Consider the following 22,201-nt stretch of genomic DNA (forward strand, 5'->3'; position numbering starts at 1 on the left):
TTTAAAAACAGACCCCCTCTATGTACAATAATTATGCCCGCACAAAATGTTTTCATGAAATAAAAGGGGAAGAGAAAAAAAAAAAACAAGATGAGGAAGAAAATTATCGATAAAACGACTATGGAGAGCGTCAATTTTTCGAACGACCTTCAAGGTAAACGAGGTTGATAAAATAGTTGTAAAGAAGAGGAAAGAAAAGAAAAAAAAGATCAGTAGGACACAGATGTAACGTATTTTAAAATTGGTTTTCTATAATGTTATAATTATAAGTGAAATGCGTGTTGTCATGTCGTTTGAGTGGAAGAGCTCAAAAGAACGTAAAAGGATGAAAGCATTATAATATCGGTACAAGTGCAATTTTTCCCATTTTTTTTAAATCCCAATCGTTGTCATTTAATCCGAATTAATTACACATATCTTGAAGATTCGTATACACAACTATAGTTTTGAAATACGTGAGTTTTGACAGATGGAGAAAAAACAATGCCTCGAGGTATTTAAATTACCTATAAATTTTGAAACATCGACAAATGACCGGTACGAGAGTTGAATACGAGAGTTTAAAAAGGCTGAAAGTGCCACGTGTTTCGATAAAACAACTTCGATAATTTTTTTTTTCTAAATTTTTCGTTGCAGGCACTTGCATCCTTTTATAATTCCCACCTTTAATTGAAGAAACAAATTTTTGGAATTAACCTTATACAGCTATCTACAGGGTGTGTAACATGTATAAACATATCGTTCGTACGGTATTCGTTCCTCTGAATAAAAATTTATCGAACATATTTTGCGATATTTTGGAGAGACAGAGAGAGAGAGAGAGAGAGAGATAAAAAAAAAGATAAGGAATCGCGATGATCGTCGGGTTAATGACGTCGAAATCGAACGCTGATCGCGAGAGCTCAGCGGACTCTCTCGGCGCGTCATCTTACGTGTGAGTTGGCTTTTATTTTTCTCGTATTTTATGTTTTTTTCTCTTCCCTTCTACCTTTTTCTTTACGAGACCGACGTGGCGCGACGGAGAAAGAAAGAGATAAGTAGAGTCGAGTCGCCCCCCGCGTATAGAAATACCTAGCAGCGTTGGGTAGGATCGGCTGTTCGTTCTGAGCATGCGCGTTTCGCCTCTGAGAAATCCCGAAAGAGGTTTGAGAGAGCTTGGCTTGCCGCGAAAAGTCCAGTTGCCGTCAGTCAGTTGCGCGAACGGAGTGGCGAGACGAATCGTCGAATATAGAAATAAAAAATATCAAACTCCGCGCCGGCTTTCTTGTGTTTTCCCTAAAAAAAAATACAAATAAAAAAAACCAATACCAAAAAACACTTGTGTCTAATAAGCTCGAAGCAATAACCGCAGCACAGCGAGCGATAAGACCGAACGATATTGACGAAATTTAAATTTTCAAATTTTCAAATTTCGAACACTCGACCGCTCTTCGCTCCGCCGCCAACGGTTTATCGCAACGCGGATTTGAGAGTCATAAAACCGCGCGAAATTTGTCAGTGACGGTTGTTTGTTTCAATTCGAATTTTACACACATTGTTGTAGAAAAGTTTTAATAAAAAATTATATATACATATGTATGTACATCAGCTGAAAATAATTCGTCCAACCTTCGGTGAAGTAATCAACGTTCTTGTGTTTAACATATACACATATTGTATACACGTTTAATAAAACTGTTAATAAATTGTTCTGCAAGTTGATGCAGTGATAAATTTGTTTTTTGTGCAGCGTGTACGTTTTGTTAAACAAGACGGGAACATATTAATTTTCTGTGATAGATTGTCAACATTGCGATAGTTGTACGATATAACGTATATTGCATAAATAAAACGTGACGCGTGGTCGACATGAAAAACTTCGTCGAAACTCAACTTTCTTGGCTCGCCCTTTTGTTGACAGCATTTTACTCCCGTGAGTATCGGACACGTGTTATATTATCTATATGCATGTAATTTTTCCAAAACCTAACGAAAACGAAAATGTATGATCGGTTCATTGTTTTTCGTTTTATTCGACAGGCGAAAATACGTACACACATATATTATACATACCAACGAAGAAAAGTGAAGGAAGCTAGGAAATAACGACGAAGAGTATATAAATTTCAATTTTAAAGATTCTGATATAATTACATATATATATATATCAATGGCTGGTAACTTGTATTGGAATGGAATTACGAAACCGCGTTTGAATTGAAATTTAATCGTTAACGAGAAGCGTCCGTCTGGCAAAATATGCGTACATGCATTTTTTATACTCTAATTCGCGTAGACATATTACGTAAGAAAAATTTGGTGAAAATATGAACAGTCGGCAACGTTGTCGGAGAGTTTGAATATCGTCAATTGCAAAACTGGGAAGCATAAGAAAAAAGAAATGCAAAATTGAAGGATTACCTCTCAAGAAAACGATTATTTCTTTAATTCTCGGTTCATTTAAGTCAATTCTTTAGTAAATTTATTTCATCGAGTTCTGTAATTAACGGCCTTAAGTCGATTCAAGTCTCACGATAAATCATAACATATAATAAAGTTGAAACGCAAGTTTGATTATACGCAGAAATTCGTCCTTACGTTTTGTTCGTATTTTAATCTCATATGTCATTGTCGATCTAAATAATCCGATAAATAAATAAAAAATACTCTGAGAATCATGACGCATCGCGTTGTTCGATCAGGAATTAAACAGATAAAGAACTATGCAGATGAAAAATTTTTACACAATTTTACTGTAACCGAAGTCTATGCGACATAATATGTAGAATTATTATTAGGGTAGCGCACGTGTCAGATTTTCCAAATCAAAGATACGATATTTGGAATCGTACATTTATAAAACGAACAGCCAAGTAACTTGTTCGTTTCTTTTCTTTTTTGTTTTATTTTATTATTTTTTTTACTTCTTTTCGCCACACATAATCGAAAAAATGGCAACGCTCCAATTCAAAACGTACATCGCAGTCAACAAGTTATATACATTTGACTTCCTGAACTTCTGACGTCGGTTGTTATTTCGTCCCTTCGACTCGTAAGCAATACGAGAGGTGAAAAAAAGATAGATAAAAAAAAAAAATAAATAAAAACAAAACCACGTACGGCATATAAATATAAATATATACTATACGTACATACACACACACACATATACGAATATATATAATCGGCGGCACCTTTCCCTGGTCCAAGAATAGACTCTCCGTATCCCCCACCGGTATTTGTCTCTCACGGCTTTTACTCGGGCACATTCGTGCTTGTATAAGTATACGGATTCTTTCTTACCTGAGCACGTGGCTCCTCAACGTCCGTTATATCGTACGATATGACGTCAGGCGTCTCCGGCTCTCCGATTGGTCGAAACAATGGGCGTGCGCGTCGCTCTCCCCCCATCCCTTTCGACCAACGTCATTCCACATTTATCACGCACACCTGCCCCCCCCCTTCTTCGCCTTGACGTACACGTTCGACGAGAAATTAAACGGAGACGTTGTGTTTAATTGGCGAAATAACATTTATTTACCTTTAACCACGATATTGTATGGATATATATATATATATATATGTATCAGCGATGATGCTTCGAAAAAAGAGACTGAAGTTGGTAAACATTAACGTTAACGAAACGTAACGGGGAAATAAAAAATCACTAGTATGCAAATTTTATAGTGACTTTCAACCGGTCAAGTTTTCCAAATATGTTGTGTATATATATGTAGATACATATGTTTACTTCTCTGGTCTCGTCTTCGTCCGATTAAGAGATTAAAATTAGTGATGTTGGCGTGGTAATAAATAATAGATCGAAAGAAACAAGATTCATTGATTTATCATTTTACAACGATTTTGATAAGAGTTCACCTGTAAAATTACCGTCACGTCAACGTTACGAATCTCAATCTCGAGCGTTTGATTTTCCATTACACCAACAGTTTTCTACTTGGAACGTCGACTGTTTAAATTACTTGTTGCTTTTCATTCTCCAAATCAAAATATAAATTCTGTCACCGTTTCTTTCTTCTCATGCGCCGAATTTAGGGAAGAGATCAGAATATGGTTGTGGAACAAAAATGGAAAAATTATATTAGAAGAAGATTATCATTATTATTATTATCATCATAATACCTCAGCGGTGAAAATAGAAGAATAAGAAAACGAAGATGTAACACCTCCGTTAAAGACATCGGAGGGGGGTAAAATTTTTACTTTATATCGTACGAGAAAGAATTTATCGCCGTACTGGGAAACCTTTTTCGCTTGCACACCGACACACGCACAAACACGACGCAAACTTTTTCTTTCTTTATAGTTTGCACACCTTGAACGAATTATTGTTCGGAGAAAATTTATCAACACTTTTTGCCTCTCGTCCGCTTATTACGTTTGAGCAACGAGAAGCGCACGAGTTTGGAGGGGAGATTTCAAAGTATCGAAAACAATTCGACTTTCGCACGGAAACTCGATTGCGGGAAAATTTGACGTTTCTCAGTTTGCATGAATAATAAAATTGTATCGTCGTTGTTACTCTGCAACCTCCTGACACGTTTGTCACATTCTTTCAGAGAAAAGTATTGCAACGATAAACATCTCCAGAGAAATATTAACAACTGTTGGTAATATCCATTTTCTAATGCATATTTGCGCTTCTTAGGCATATACGTACGTACATATATGTGATAAATTATCGCCCGTTTATAATAACATTGATTGATACTACAGGACCGTTGTATGCGGCAGGTTTGCGACATATCCTCGGGACACCGTGCTCGACTTTACCTTTCATCGAAACTTGCGACAATAATGTATAATGAAAGAAACGATAACAACAAACAAAAAAAATTAAAAAATAATGCAAGAAAATAAACAACCGACCAAGTACAACAATATCGAAGAGTGATGCAGATCTTGTGCAGCGGGTGCATGTTTTACGATCATTCATATAATATATAGTTATAAACGGTATATTTCACCCCGTCATAGTGTTATTTGGATAACAATTGGAGGTGTAATAAGAAGGTAGAAAGAGAGTCGGGAAGATAGAGAGAGAGAGAGAGAGAGAGAGAGAGAGAGAGAAACGCGTGTCGCGTCGTATTCTTCGGTGTCTGCTTGGCATTGCGATGCGGGAATGTGGGGATGCGGCGGCGGCAATGGTGATGCCGACGGTGGTGTTGGTAACCCTGGATATTTATACACCGCGCGTAGAACATCGTACGATCTATTTCAGCCAATGAGAGAACGGCTTGCAACGTCGGCTGGCCTTGCGCCGAGCTACGCAGGCAAGGTGTGTAGGTTAGGTAGGTGTGTAAGGTTGGTAGGTGTGTAGGTGTTACACGAAATGCGTGGCTATTCACCTCGTACGCGCGTGAAACACGAGAACCATACTTGCGTTTGATCTCCGATGCACGGAAGTTTCTCACACGTACATACATGCGCGATATTGTAATATTCCTAGGGACTTTTCATGCATAAATTACGCAAGGGATTTTTTTTTCTTTTTTCATTATTCTTATCGCAGACGAAAGCTATAAGAGTGAATAATGAAAATTAGTCTCGGTAAATTACCGTATTTATCACACAAATTTTCTTGCACAGAGTTGTTATTCTCGCTGCGAGCATGAAACGTAAAAGTTTATTAATATATATATATAGCCAATAATGGCAGCAAAAAAAAAAAAAAAAAAAAAAAAAAAAAAAAATTGGTAAAATAAGTGACATTTTTACTCGATCGGTAAATACTGACTATATAGCGTTCTCTTTGAGTTTGCTTCTTCTTTTTACAACTTCAAGTCAGATTAAGTTAGGTTAGGTTAGATTTCAGAGGGTTTTTTCGGCGGGAAGAAACTGAGAGTTTGAAAGTTCGTACAGCCAGTTTTCGTAACTGTCGAAAATTTGTATAACCGCGTAATAAATAATGCAATTGTACAACAGACGTTATAACGGTAAATTCTGCGAACATGATTTACTTGAAGCGAATCTAGCAGTATTATATGTATTTGTGTAACATTACGGTATAGACCTATGATATACCTATATTGCATGTGTACATATGTTATTATAATAAAACATGATCTCCACACTATTTGCAATATTGTCGCGAGCGATATTGTTTCTACGTATAGCGCGACGCAGAGTCGAATTACTGTGAATTTTGACGTATTATTTTCACCCTCTGTAACGGATGGGAGCAATTGTTTACTCTGCGTATAATCAACCGTGGAGCGAGCAAGGCAAAGAGAAAGAGAGAGTGCGAGTGAGAGTGAGAGTGAGAGTGAGAGAGAGAGAAATGTTGACGAGAGACACGGATTACGTAACTATCCAGAGTCTAGACTCGACTGTATATCACGTGTGGCGCCAACTTAAGGACGGTGCGTTCGAACGAATGGTTCGCGATTAGATTGCCAAAAGACCAGTTATTATGCCGAAACGGGGTCCGTCCGTGTTTTAGGCGCCGTTAATTCGATCGGGATGTTTATTTTTTGCTCTAATGTTTTTGAGGCCAATGTCGCGTTAACGGAATGTTAATTTTTCTTTTAAAATTGGCGAATCACTGTACAGATAGATACGTTAGTATGTATAAGATTTAAGCGTTTACAGTGTACTTAGTTACTATAATTTGTTACCGAAATATTATCCCAATTTTTTTGACAATCCTTACGGTCTACTGTTAAAAAAAAATTAGAACCAATTAACTGCTGCTTCTGTGATGGAATTGAAAATGTTTGACATATTTTTTTTTTTTTTTTCGAACACAAGGCATACTTTGACATGATTTGATAAAATACGTAACTAAAATTTGTACGTACAATATGTAGAAGAAAAATTTTCTCCCCGATTGGCAGATTGTTAACTGAATATCCTGTGTATAAAATATGCATGTGTATTATAAATGTACTTATTATGCATTAATAACAAATTATCTCTTTGCATTCAAGGTTGACTGTAAACAATAATATTTTTCGATCTGTCATGTGCAGATAAATGGATTATCATGATTTAAATAGAATCCTCACATCGCTGATTATAACCACAAATTCACGCAGCTTTAGAGTCTGTATTAATAATTCGATGAAGTGTTCGATCAGCTGCATTCGTCAAATCGCACGTAATTATAGATCTAATATTATCGCAATCGCGTATTGCGTACATTATACACGTAGAGACCCGGAGTGTTCGTTTTTTATTTCTTGCCACGTGTAAAATTCTTCAACCGTCCGAATAGAAGGATTTATTACGCGTCTGAATTCGAGAGTCTTGCGCCTGCAAAATGACATGAAATATATATATATATATTTTTTATATTTTCAAACGGTGGAGTTTAAAAAACCAAAAACTTTATCTACATCCATATCATTTGCAAACAAAGTCTTTCGAGTTAACGAGGCCAAGCCGAGTAATATTTATCTCTTGTAATTTAAGTTCAAGTTTTTTGATTCACCTTCTTATCTCGTGACAAAACGATTATAATCAGTTTAAATTCTCCTTAATGTCGTTACATCAAACGCGCATATTCCGTACGAAAATTATTATTCGACATGTACACATGCACCTGTATAAAAATTGAGCAATTGATAGCAAAAGAGGCCAAATTGCGTAGTAGTTACATATTATAATAATCAAATTATCTCTCGGCGGCTCTAGTCAGTAAATATGATTTATACGCTTCGATAACTCTTCGAAAAATACAAATTCTAATTATTCGATAATCAAATTGAATTTGGATAATCGCAAACATGGTCCTTAGCATGCCAACACTTCACACATTTCCGCGACTCGATTCGATTATACATATAAAAAATACTTTTCCTACTTCCTAGATATAATACGAATGAAGAAGTTACACGACAAACATAATACATTTTCTAATTAAAATCTTTCATCGCGTCAGTTATCTCTGTCCGTTGTATGTCTTAAACTTTGTATGCTTCTATTTGCATGTTTTTTTTTTTTTTTGGTTTTGTTTTTCCTTCTCGTACGTGCTGATATTATATATCACGATAATCATAGTTTGTCATATGACATATATTATATAACCGAGCATCGAATAAGCCGACGACCCTGTTAGGCATATGTTCTAGAGTGTTGCGTAACGGATCCGATAAGATATAAAATTCGTACTACCCACTTCAGCGCGTGTGGTAAAACGTGTAACGGATATTATATACAATTATACTGACCGCGATAAATTTGAGGGACGGACAAATCCGGGGACAATTAATCGCCTACGGTATAAATGCTTCAGGACACAGACGGATACGTGTTAGGTATATGGAGAGGGTGCATTATACCAGGTTGAATGGGGTGAATTCACCCTTTGAACGATGAATCGCTTCGCGCGCCTCTACAATATGTACCATATATGTATATGTATTATATTATATTATATTATATTATATTATATTATATTATATTATATTATATTATATTATATTATATTATATCTACATTATAGGCATAGATACGTGCATGAATGCAGGCTTAAAGTGCGTAGAGATTATACTATATATGAAAGGGTCATCGAACGCCCTGCAAGAGACGATAACGAACCTCTCATTCGTTTATCTAATATTAGATATTAACTTTTCTAAGTTAACAATTTACCTGACCCAAATAAAATTAGAATTATTTTATATATATATATATATACACACACACACACACACATATGTATATGTAATATTGTTTTGCGGTATGCAAAGTCGAAAGTTTTTTCTTCGATGTAGAAAGGAAAAGAATTGATCTCGTTGATCCCGACTTGAATCGCCTAAATTGCACGTTATAAGTCGATTTTGAATGAACAGAATTGCGTTTGTAAGATGCGCATATCTCGCATATTTGTATATACGGTATAATATGTATGTATAATACTATTCCAATGTACAAACGCTGCGAATAGTTGAGCAATTGGGTAAATGTGTATATACGTGGTATTTACGTCATCCTTACGCCCCCAGCAGATTGGCAGTGATCGATCACGTACAACGCACATGTCGGCAGAAGTAACAAAAGAAAAATATTTAATAATAGAATTTCATCAGTTTCATTCTATGGGGATTCATTCTATTCACCGGCATGATATAAAAACCTATACGTTGGCAAAGAGATTTTCCATTAACTAAATTCGTGTGCTTTTTTATTTTTATTTTTTTATTTCTGTTTGATTTCTTCCCCTTTTCACCCGTACCTCTCTCTCTCTCTCTCTCTTTCTCTCTGTATAAACACATTTCCAATTATATTTTCCCTGCACCCCTCAATTCAATCTACATATATTATTAAACACAAGCATCGAGAACCCTGCACATGCTCAATTACAAGTCAATAAACGGTCCTCCTTCGATTTTCACCTTTGTATTACATAAAATTTTAACTACGATCTCCATAGCGAACTCTTCAACTTTTTTTTTTTTTTGTTTGTTTTGTTTTTCGCTTTTGCCATAGGTGTATAATCCCGCCGCTGTTCTTCGCAGTGTATTAGGCAAATATAGGCATACAACATGAAAACGGATATCGCAAAGTTTGTCGAATAATGAGCAAAAAAGCTTACGGGTATTCGTTAGTTCTAGAATATAATAGTCAGATACCTATATCGTGCAACGAGGAGGGAAACTCGGTATTTTCGGGCCGAGCTTAAGTTTGCAATACGAGTCGTAGGTGAAGTCGAAGCCGAGTATTGAAAATACGCGAAGCGAAAATACCGTTGCATTCGTTATACCAACAAGAGCACGAAATTGAGGTTAGGGTCGCGTAATGTCAGATTTATTTGCTACGGCGCGTGCGCGCAGTGCGGAAAATTCCAGTGTTTAACTCCTAGGGCTTGAAAATGGTCTTTTCATTACTCCGCGCATGCGCATTCGCAGACTCACGCTGCCGCCGTCATAGAAACGAGTAATTTGTGTACGGAAAAACGCGTGAAACATGCTCGCGTAATATAAAAGCATTTGCCGTTTAATGCGCAATACACACACGCGCGTATCGTAACGTAAGTCGTTTTATCAAATGCTGCATACAATATGTGTATAATAACGTTTTGTAACAGCGCGTCGTTTTGCACGCGCGATGATCATCGTTATGGGAGTTTAACAGTGTGATAAATGATAATAACGTCGTAGAGAGAATGAGGAAAAAAATTTACTTCTCCGCAGCTTTGATCGTTAAATTCTATGCGAGAATGAAAATCGTAGTAACGTAATACGCGTATAAAGCAGACGGCATTTTGATTCCGCACTTGTAACAATAACCGAGATACAGAATTGTTGCAACTTTGTAACAAGGAGCACGGGTTTAGTTTGTTGAACTATTATATTGTATAATACACGCTTCGGGGTCTTTTTGTGCGCATATCTTCATTACGTACGGTATGAAAACTCGAATAACAGCCGCACTTTTATTATCCATCCGGTGCGGAAAGCGAAGCGGGGTTAGAAATTATATCTTACTCTCTGTTACTGTTGCAGACGATAGGGAAATAATTTTCAACGATCTATCGTTGCTTGTATTTTACAGCTATTGAAAATAACAATCCTCCACCAACGATCATAATTTTCGTATAAAAATTCACTGCAAGGAAAATCATTGATAACCTCTACAGAGAAAATATGATAAAACAAGTAACGCTATTGTAAACGAATTTTATTCAGAATCTGAAATTTATTGAATCTATTACGGTAGAAATATTCTCAGTTACGCGCGAGATTCGATTCACAATTTTTTATTTTTTTTTTGTACATATAATGAATATTTCCGTGCGATAAAATATCGCAAAATTTTTGTTTACACTGTAAATCTTGCATTAAAAGATTTCTGTCATTAATTCTATATATATATTATAATGCTCTCGAACAGTAACCGGAAAGTTTCTGCAATTAATTTCTTCTGTTTAATTAATTCACTCTCTCTCTCTCTCTCTCTCGCTCTTTTCTCTCTTTCAGAAACAATTTCTCATCACACTGCAACTAATTGCATAAAGCATATAATATATATATATATATATATATATATATATATATATATTTTCGCGCTAATAAATAAGCTGCAGGTAAACAAAACCCATTAAATCCCCGTTAAATCCACATCAAGTATAATAATTTGAACGTATGGTTTTTATACGGGTGTGCAAACAGGTAGACGATGGGTTAAAACATAATTCACAATATCGCATTCATGCGTCATAATTAATTAACTCTCGAGAGTCTCCTCCCCTCATCACGTGTAACCTCGCGCTGTACGAATGCACAGTTTCTATGTTTTAACGCGGTTAAAAAACAAAAACAAAAACAAATGAAAAAAAAAAAAACGTAAAACTTTCGTGCTAATATGTTTCTAAAAAATGCAGCAGAGCATGGAAACGAAACTGTACGTAATTCCCGGTGCAATTCTACTAGATTAACGCTAAAACGTTGGGAAAAGGGGAAAAAGAGATGGAGAAGAGCCTCGCGTCAGGTTGCATTAAAGTCTACAAAAGTCTGCGGAGCTTACACGGAGCTTAACTCTGTCAAACATTTGCCAACGGATCCTTGGAGGATTTTCGTAGAAGACTTGACAACCCAGCCAGGGAATCGGTTTAAAATTTATTCCACAAATTTTATTGCGTAAATATCAAATAAGAAGGAAAAACGAAGGGATAGAGAATTTCTAACTCAATTACTGCATATCGCGTTATGTTTTCGTCGTTTTAAATTCGGTTCGTCCAGAATTACAGACGTCACGGATGCTAGGGCGTAGGTACTGTAAGTGTGGTGAGTCGGAGAATTTAGCCTGCTGCTGGTTGGTATAGAATACCGTCCGGAAATAGAGCGAGAGAAGGCTTATTATATATGTATACTGTATATATACGAGACTCGTAGAAGAGTCTAGACTCCTAGAGAATAGAGAGTGCTGTGCCGTTAATTCGTTTGTCAGGTACAGGAGTTTGTATATTTGAACGTTGCGTGAAATAAATATTAATTACTTCGAAACTTGTAACAACCTGAAATTCAGTAAAACCGTAATACGCATATGCATTGAAAAACTCATATTTATGAAATGTCGGGAAAAACTAGGTTTTAGGTCCTTGAAATTCTGGAAATGTCATGGATTTTTTTCCCCAAAAATTGGTGGCCACCCTGTCCAACGTTTAGTCACCTAAATTTCTCGAGTTATTAACTTCAGCCTGATATCCGAATTCACCTGCATACCGAATCCGCAAATCTATAGATATTCGATAATTTCTTTAACGATCCGCTTTTTTTCTCGCTCTGTTACAGTGCTGGCAAGCTGTCGAGGCGAATCATGCGGACCAGAAGAATTGGCCCGATGTGCAAGACCGTTGCAAACCCTCTCAAGCGACTGGTCAGAATTGGTTACTACGAAGGAACAACTCCAACGAGTCTGCATGTAAGTAAAACATCGAAACGCACAAATACTCACCGAATCCTAAAGTGTATAAAAGTTAAAAATAAGGAAACACTTGAAAATGAAATTGTAAATATAATAAAAGGAACTTGAATGACTGGAATATTCTATAAGGTTAAATAAAGTTAGTTCGCGCCTTTGGAATCGTCTGAAATTCTGTGAACCATGACAAACAATCATACTCGTGTGTTTGTATTCTGAAAAGCCAACTTCTGTGAAAGTCACAAGGAAATTGTAAAACGATGATTCGTTTCCTCAATCTTTCGTTGCATCAACGTCACCAACTTCAGCTTCGTAACATTCTTCGAAACAACGTGATAAAACAATCGATATTAATAAATAAAATAATTGTAAATTGACAAATAACCCCAAATAATTTCAATCAATTAACATCCCGTTTCATTTTTATCTTACAATCGCGTCTTTCCGTTCATTTTCATTTCACCGAGTGATTTTCCATTGATTTTCAATGATCTTCCGACTTTCCGGACAAGTTCGACTGATTCCCAGTGACTCGTTGCACACATCCTCTGAGATTCTATCCAAACCGGAGTTAATCAAGGATCGTCCAGAATGGTTGAAAAGTCATTGGAAATCACTGGGAAATCTTCTCTGAATCTTCCCTAAAATTCTTGTCTACCCCGAAGCACTAAAAGTTTTGCATGAACATTTCTAACTACGCCATACGTTATACGCCCGTAATAATCCGGCCTTTGTAACCGGAAGTTGGTACTAAGATATCAAGTTTTCGAATCAACTCTCGGTCCTGGGTTAGAAACGAGGCGGATAATAACATGATGAATAAAGTTTCAACCCCAACGGTCGTTTAACGTCGGAACTGGTAAAGATACGGAACCGGAGCTCATACATTGTTCAACCTGTTCGTCTTATTGTCAGATTAGGTACAATAAACCATTTTTTAACGCGTCTCGAATATAAAGTCGTCAAGTCACATCCAACGTCAATTGAGAAATTTAATTGTAGGTATAGCGATGCGGGTCTCTATTTGCATAAAAAAAAAGAAATTTAAACGAATAAATTATATTTGTTGTGCAAACGATATTTGGTCTTATTTTTTTATATCTTATTTCTATTCGACAAACAATCGAAGAGCAATTAGGTCAGATTGCAAACTGCAACAATATATATATTGTTTTTCACCATTATCTTTTTTTTTAGTGCTAAAAAATGGAAAAATACTAATCAAAAACTAATGTTTTCTATGCCTTGTTTAATTGTAATAACAAATTGATTATTTTTTCTCTTTGATGCTGAAAAACCGAATTATACAGAGTTGAAAAATCGCAATCGATTTTATCCGCATCGTCTCGTATCAATCCAATTTTTCCCTTGATAATGCAAGCGCGGAAATTGCGGTCCGCATCCGCCGTATATCCTCCGAGATAGATACTCTAGAATCTAGGATATAATCCTGAGGGATCCTTTTCAGTTTTACCCCCAAAGGATCGAGGCCTGCTGCCCGATTTAGACCGTAATAAACGATCGAGTCATTAGCATCCGGGATTGAAAGATTCTTATCAGAGTTCGTATTAATCGGGGCTTAAATATCGAACGACGTTATCGCTCCGCGGTGATTTTTCTTTACAATTCTTCCCGCATTTCTCAATTTCCGTTAATCTTTCGACTCGATCCTGACGTATATTGTAACATAATAGAACTTGATCGCGCGTAAACGATTTTGAAATGTTAGGTATAACTGCAAACGCTGTAATAAAACGTATAAAACGATATTCGTTTTTTTATCTTTTTCAATTCTTTTTAAAATATCTCGTCTAGACTCTTTTTTATTTGTTGCTTAATCAACAATGTTATTAATCGAAAACGTGTTTGTTTGTTTACGTTACGTACAGAGAACTATCGTCGGCGGTGTCGTGCATAAAAAGGTACACCGCTCAATGCATGAACGAACCTCAACGGCAACACTTCAACGAACTTTACGTAGACGTGAATACAGCGATAATGGAACTCTGTCAGGAGGGACCTTATCAAGACAGTGAGTATGAAAGATAATATTATCGTATCTGCGTATTATTTGTATATTTGGAAAAAATTTCCCTTCTACTTGTATACATTATAAATATTTATGCTCGATATTTGACATTACGTACAATACCCGCCAACAAGACTTGAATTACGCCAACGAGTTAATTAACCGTTATAATTACGATCATTTTCGTGATTATGATAAATAAAATATGTCATTAGTCGCAGTGATTTTTTTTCCCCTCCATACCTCTCAACGCTTGACCCGTTAAAATATTTGTACATGCGAAAATGTTTGATTGAATCGAACGATCGATTTGCTTGTCGGAGAAGAAGAATAAAAAAAAAAAAAAATTATCATCACTTTCATCGCGTGTTTCAGATTTTCTAAAACACATGCCGTGCATGCAACAAGTCAAACCGCAATTCGACAGCTGTTCGCATAAATATACAGCCCAGATGCAGGAGATGCGTGTTATCAAGCCCAACGATCCAATGAAAGAGATTTGCTGGTGAGTTGAATCAAATTGAATACTACTGTCGTTACTATTATATGAAATAAACTAAAATAAAACAACATGTGCAGCAAAAAGTTGACGTCGAGTATTGATTGAGTTTAAAAAATTGATGTAGTTGCGGAAAGAAAGGGGTTTAAAATAATTTTATATTTCCTATATATATATATATAGGAGAGGAAATTGCGATGAAATGACAATTCTTACGGTATATAATTCTTTCGACGTTCATAAAATTTTTTCATCCTTTTTTTTTATCGGCCGTGACCGTCCAATTAAGTCGGCAGTTATTTTCAGCGACGCTACGGTCAATGAAACAATTATGTGTACCTTGTAGTATTGCACGGCCTTGTTAATGAGAATTATACACGAGAATTATTGTGGAATACTGGAATATCTGCGAGTCGTGACGTCATCGTGCGCATACATCTGGGTCGCATTAAGCCCAATTGAAGCAATTTAATCCGACTTCTAGTTCAGCCTGATGTTTTGTGAATTTTACGCAACGACAAAAAGAAATAAATCGTGTATAATTCACGTATGTAATTTGATAAGCGTAAATTTGACCGAGAAAATTAAAATGTCCCTCGCGCAGTTAAATTTAAATACTTGTTTACAACGAATATGAGAGAATTATTTATAAAATCGTCGGGCTTTTGATAAATCGGCGAATTTTAGAGATGAAAAAAATTGCCAAAATCAATATACCCCAGATTCAAGTTGTTTGCGAAAATTTTTCATTATTAAACATCCTGTGAGCTTTGAAATTATTTTTTACCTTCAATAGCGTGAGATAAGATTTCAAACGAATTCGATACGATCAGATTTGAGACAGAGCTTTTCTGTCACTTTTTTTCAAGCTTATATAACAAATCATAATCCTGTATTTGTTTTCTTCCGTGTTCTCCGTATCTGTAATAAGTTGATTATACTTTTAATTTCAAATTTGAATATTCTCAAAGGTTTTTCTTTTCGGAAATCTACAATTATAATTTCCTCCGAGAATTGAGTTTCCTTTTCCTCTTCCTCCCTCGCTTCATTTCTTTGGACGTAATTAATTTCCCTAAAGGAAAAAAAAAAATAAATAAAATAAAAAAAATTAATGAATGAAATAAAAAAAAAAAAAAAAAAGAATTCGTTCGTCTCGACGTTGTTTTTAAAATCACATTACCTCCTCGACGATTAATTCAACCATCGAGACCGCGGCGACGAATTTTCGGCTCGATTTTAACCGGCTAAAATTTCGTTAATTAATCCCCAATTAATCGCCCTTTCGCCCTTGACGTAATCGAATTCTTGCGCAATCTAGGCATAGGAAAAAATTTCACTCGATACCGCAGCGAGAGTAAAATGAATTGAATAAAAATTGACAGTTATGTAAGAATTTTTTTTTAATTCGTTAAGCTTGATTTATAACTCAACAATTTTATTAAATTATTTTTTTTTCTCCGTCCTTCTCGTTACAGTTCATTCCAAAATTATCTCGACTGTTCGTATCGCACGGTGTTGGTAAAATGCGGCGAGGAAACCGCTACTTTTACAAAAGAATTCTTCGATAGAACATCTTCCTCTCTGATCAAGGTAAGCTGCCACAATAATCGCAATATTCGCCTGTATTCTGCAACGCAGTTTTACAATAAACTGTATTCAATGCTGTTCGTCGAAGTTTCGGGATAAATTATAATTTTTTTTTGTTCCTCTTATTCTTCTTCTTGTTGTTCGAACAAAGTATCAGCGTGTTCTAGTTTTTTTTTTTTTTTTTGCCACATTTTTTCAATTTTTCAACCCGTCGACAAGTCTCGAAAGATTACGAGATGTTTTTTCCGAAATTTTCATTTCACTTCATTCGAAATAAGTATCTTTTTTTATTTCCGTTACAGAAACATTGCGAAAAGTTCCCGATCAAGAAATGTCTGTCTAGTTCAGGAGCCGTAGCCAAAACCGAAGGACTATTTTTATCGATAGTTTTACTCACAGTCGGCAGATACTTATTCCTCTAAGCTTTCAACACCGACTCATCGAATCAAACAAACCAAAAAAAAAAAAAAAACAAAATGGAAAAGAAAGGATGTTCATCAGTGAATTAAACGCTGGCACGGCGTTTAAATATTGTTACGCCTTATACATATATATATAAACATACACACACACATATGTATGTATGTATGTATGTATGTATGTAAATGTACATTTTTGACTTAATTAGGTACGAACACAAATATGATTGAGCGATTTCTCGGTATATTATTTGCGCGTGCAGTGAATGCAATGGTACAAATAATAATCGTGAAAGAATCGCATTTTGAAATTGCTTCATTTATAATTGTATTTATGCTTTATTGTTCAATTTTGTTTGTTTTTTTTTCTTTTTCAACTTTTTTTCTTTCAGCGAAACATCGTATACCATGTATAGTGAATACGTGTATAGTGCTCGTAATTGTTACATTATTGTGAAATAAGAGAAGACAAAGTGAGACAGCGATAAAGATGAGGAAAAAGATAGAAAGAAAATGTTTTGCATCGAAATGTATAAAATTGTCGCGAATATGTACAGCGATTTGCAGGAAATTGAAACGTCCGATAGTTTGTATTTGTAAAAAAAGTTTTAAAATAGAGTATATTGTACTGTTAATAGGAAAGGCAAAAAAACGTCGTAAAATCAAGATGAAAACTTGGAGAGACAAAATTGACGCAACAAACAATAATCCAGATATCGTGTATTCAATTGTTATTTTATTTTATTTTATTTTTTTCACTCTCTTTTCCATCTTTCTCTTTTAAATCATTTTCTTTTTGTCTATCCTTTCTTATCCCGCTATCTTTGTCAGATGTATTTGTATTCTTTTTGATCGATGATAAAGAGACGATGATGATAATAAGGTATACATGTAATATGAACCAACAACTCACGTTGAATCTCAGTGACCGCTTTTCCTTTTTTTTTTTTTATTTTTATTCTTTTTAAGCGGTCGTGTGCACGACTGACATTTATTCCTGTGTAAAAAACGCTTTACCATTAAATACATAATAGTAATATAATAATAATAATAATAATAATAATAACAACAACAACAATAATAAGCTTGTCAGTGAGATCGGGTTCACTTTAAACGGAAGTATACGTTTCAAATTTGTCCGTCGACATATTCAGTCAGTATGATAATCATCACCGTCATTTACACACAAACGTAATATTATGTATAAGCATGTACAATATATATATACACACATACACACACACACACACACACACACACACGTTATTCTACGAATGAAAAATATCATGTTTAATTTATTTCATTAGCGCATGCAACGATCATTCTCGAGAAAAAAAATAAAATAAAAAAACAAGAAACACCTCAGTTTTCCCAAAAAATATTAGTAACGAAGAGAGACTGTATAAAATGGGATAGAAAAAAAGAAAAAAAGCAAACAAAAAAAAAACACTCTTCTGTCCGCTACTCCCATCTCACCGGCAAGTTTCATTGTTACAAGTAATTAAGTTATATGTTTATAGGCATAATTGTAAATTATACTCCTAGTTAACGATACAGTATAACAAAATTCAGCTAGACTGTAGCGGGATTGGAATTTCGTCAATTTCATACATTCGCCACGGGTAAAATACAATAGGCACGCACGCATAAATCGTACACCAATCGCAAATTGTACGTAAAAGTGTGAAATCAGAAAAAAAATCAAGAAAAAAAAAACCAAAAAAAAAAAATAAAAATATGCATGGTATAGAAGTGCGTTAATTTTTAGCTATTCGTAATAGTTTGTAGATAGGTAAACGAATGTATCGGTTCGTCGAGCGAAAAGTGAACGAAAACGCACATTTATTTACACACACCTTACCCGTATAATCTACCCTATCATTTACGCATCATTCGCAAATATTGTTCAAGGTTATCGAACTGTCGTCATCTCGGCATTAACGATACATTAATAATAATAGTAACGATAATAATAATAATAATAATAATAATAATAATAATTTCGGTCGATTTATTTTGTACTGTGTACATAAAGGGATTATTATTATATATTTTAACGATGACGATGATCGAAATTCCATCAGTATGTAAGCTTCGAATATATTATTCGGAGTGTATCGATCAATTTTTCGCATGCGATTGCTTCGCTGATACAGCGCGTATTATTTTATCATTTATACATATACTCGGAGAGACTCCTCGCATTACGCCATGCAGCGTAAACTTCATTTGCAAAAAGACAAAAAATAAAAAAAAATAAAAAAAAAAAAAATAAAAAAAAAATAGGCGCACGGTATATCATAATATGAAATGAGGCATCCTTAAACGCGATATTAGATAATGTAACATGAGAAAACAACACAGGTGATGCATAGATAAAAAATATAATGAAATGAGAAGAAGAGAGAAAAAATGTTTGTATTATTGCGTATAAAATAATACAATGATGATATCGAAAGAATCTTGTGTTTAATTTCAGGAAGTGATTGCAATTACAATAACGATACTACAAATATTTGCATGTTTCAAATCTTTACATCCATATATATGTAGTTTTGTTACTTGAAAACGAGAAAAACAAAAAATCCTATAGTATTATACCTTACATTATTATATACCTATGCCTGCATTATTTTGTTAATACGCCATCGAATGTATCGAGGAGAATAAATTCGTTACTCCGCGGTTATATTTTTACGCCGTAGATTTGGAAAAGTAAAAAAAAGTGCAGATGCAAAGAAAGGAATGTGGAAAAAAAAAGAAAAAAGAAAAAGAAAAAGTAGACTGCTCAAGTTTTTTTTTAATCCTTTGCCAATTTTTTATCTTCTCATAATTTCCAATTTCGTCGCATTTTTTTTTAATTCATATGTAATAAAAATAGTAATAACAATAATAATAATAATAATAATAATAGTAACAGTAACAAGTTATCGGATCCACCGTATACAATACGATGTAAAGTTAGCTTTGTGTAAGAACAAATCAAAAACAGAAAAGAAAGAAACCGTTGACCAGATTTTCCGCAACCTTAAGAATAAAACCACGGTGTAAATTTATAGGATAATATTTATTTGTATATAATATGGAAATACGAACTTACGATATAGTAAATTTCCTTTCAATGTAAATAATGTCCTCCTATACACGTATAATTGTAGTGAAAACATTATTATTATTATAGATATAAATATAAATATAAATATAAATATATATATATATATTGTCGATTCTAAAACATTATATATGTAACAACCTCAAGTGGTTTACAATAAATCGATTATTTTTCTTTAAAAATCATCATTCGAAATGTAATTATTGCACAACCATAATACTCAAATATTCCAAATTCTATTCTCGTATTAATTTCCCGCTATTTCAAATAAATAATAAAAATGTGCCATTTTTCAAAAAATTCACTACCCTAATCGCTTTATCCAATCATCTGTTTCAAAACAATGAAGGTAAAAATTGACTTTTAATTATTATTTTCACCTGAATTTCCCTCGTTTATTTCGAAATGTATGCATAATACATGTTTATGTACATATAAGGAATGTTCGAGCGACGGCCACTAACCTAAAAACAATAATCAGTGCGTCGATTAATCGAGTCCAAAAAAATAATCGAACGCGACTCGATCGAATCGCTAAAAATTAATCGATTCATTATCGACGAATTAGTTTTTTCTTTGAAATGGTGTACATGAAACCAAAATTTTGTAAATTTCAGTAGTTGGTCTCAACAGCGGAAAAGTTTTTTTATAATTTATGGTTCAATTAAAAATATTTTAATATTTCAGATGAAAATATTCATTTATTTTTCGATTATTGTATTGAACAATCATCTTAGCAAGTAAAACAATGATAATAATAATCGATACTTTAATCAAATAAATTGAGTATGGGAGTATAAAAAAAACAAAAATCGATCGCGAGGAAAAATAATCGATATAGTCTATCGATTAATCGAGTTTAAAAAATAATCCATTATTTTTCGTCATTCTCAGTATGTTCACAGCGTTACGTGAGTATCTCTCTCCGCAGGACGAATTAATGGTCGCCGAAAACTAGGTCCAGAGAAATTGGTGGTGAATGGTTGACCATAGAGACGACGTGTGTAATATACCTGTATACCATATATATATAAAATATATATATATATATATATATATTAGACTGGGCCAAAAAAAACGAAGAATTTTTTTTTTAATGGTACTGTAAAAACATTGTTCATGACGACAAATAAAAATTATCCCGAAAGTTTGAGTCCTTAATATTAATATTAAGGGGTGTATCGTTACAGCTATTGATTTTTTAACAGTTTCCGCATTTCTTTACCCAAAATCCGTCAATTATCGATCTGAAAAATTTTATCAATCCATATTTTTGAAGGAAATTAAATTTCCTACAAAAAAGCTCTCTTACTAAATTGACGTAGATCGAACCGTTTCCTTGTAATCGTGCCTTAAACATTGATTTGTTTTTTCAAATTTTTGTTTAAATTTTTGATATTTGTAATTACCAGAAAAATCAATATTTTCATAGCTCAAACCATTATTTTTGTGGGAAATTTGATGCTCTACAAAAAAGGTCTCTTAACATTTTTCACGAAATTTACTCCTTTAAAAGTTATTCGACATTGAAATTGTATTCAAAGGTAATTAAACCATAATATATATATATATATATGTATGTAGGATGAAGTTGGTCAAGTTAATAATCGGGAGCCGGACTCTCTTGGGTGAGTGTTCGGCGCAAATTATCGGAAATATGTTACGCGGACACGGCTGAAACGGCGTCCCTTTCGAAGCAGCACTTACTACGAGAATCCGTATATGGTTAGCGAAACCCGATGCGCCATGCAGAAATTCAAATTTGTTAGCTAAATTATGTCTACCTGGAAGCTAATCGAAATTAATGGCCGCATGCGGCCGAGCCGTAGGCGAAAAGCTCGACGTTCGAATCTCGGGGTGAAATGAAATTCATTCGACAAGTATCGATGCTATTTGTTAATTTTATTGAGAATTATTCGTGCATTGAGATCTTTGGAGGTAATTTTAAGCAGGAGCAAGAATAAAAATCAATTCAATTTTTCATCAACACACGTATGGATATATCGATTCATCGTTTGAAATATCGCTCGGCAAGTTGTTGAGAATTGTGGTCGATTCGTGCGATTTCTCTCTACGATATAAATTGATTCTTTTTTGGTTTTTTTTCTCCAATAGAGTGTTTCATACAAACGCACTTGAAACATCTTTTTTTTTCGTCCTTCCGGCATCGTTGAATATTCAAATTTGAC

The 22,201-nt window shown here is 34.4% G+C and overlaps 1 protein-coding gene and 1 long non-coding RNA gene across 2 annotated transcripts in view; one reads left to right on the forward strand and one right to left on the reverse strand.

Moving 5' to 3' along the window:
- LOC124183451 overlaps nt 1-22,201 on the reverse strand; it is an 87,377-nt gene that overhangs the window by 24,559 nt on the left and 40,617 nt on the right. The gene's annotated exons all lie outside the window — the stretch shown is intronic.
- Nucleotides 1,728-16,934, forward strand: LOC124183440. The gene is made up of 6 exons (XM_046571936.1): nt 1,728-1,912; nt 12,237-12,366; nt 14,256-14,398; nt 14,771-14,900; nt 16,370-16,484; nt 16,784-16,934. Exons 1-6 carry the CDS (start codon nt 1,849-1,851, stop codon nt 16,901-16,903), a joined length of 702 nt encoding a protein of 233 aa, XP_046427892.1. The 5' UTR covers nt 1,728-1,848; the 3' UTR covers nt 16,904-16,934.

The sequence above is a fragment of the Neodiprion fabricii genome, chromosome 5 (assembly GCF_021155785.1).
Source record: "Neodiprion fabricii isolate iyNeoFabr1 chromosome 5, iyNeoFabr1.1, whole genome shotgun sequence".
Classification (NCBI taxonomy): Eukaryota; Metazoa; Arthropoda; class Insecta; order Hymenoptera; family Diprionidae; genus Neodiprion; species Neodiprion fabricii.

What these genes read in the sequence shown, in the direction of transcription:
- LOC124183440 (XM_046571936.1), top strand. Translation starts at nt 1,849, where the DNA reads ATGAAAAACTTCGTCGAAACTCAACTTTCTTGGCTCGCCCTTTTGTTG. An exon ending in CAACTCCAACGAGTCTGCAT is followed by an intron (nt 12,367 to 14,255) that starts GTAAGTAAAACA and finishes CGTTACGTACAG; the next exon opens with AGAACTATCGTCGGCGGTGT. An exon ending in CCAATGAAAGAGATTTGCTG is followed by an intron (nt 14,901 to 16,369) that starts GTGAGTTGAATC and finishes TTCTCGTTACAG; the next exon opens with TTCATTCCAAAATTATCTCG.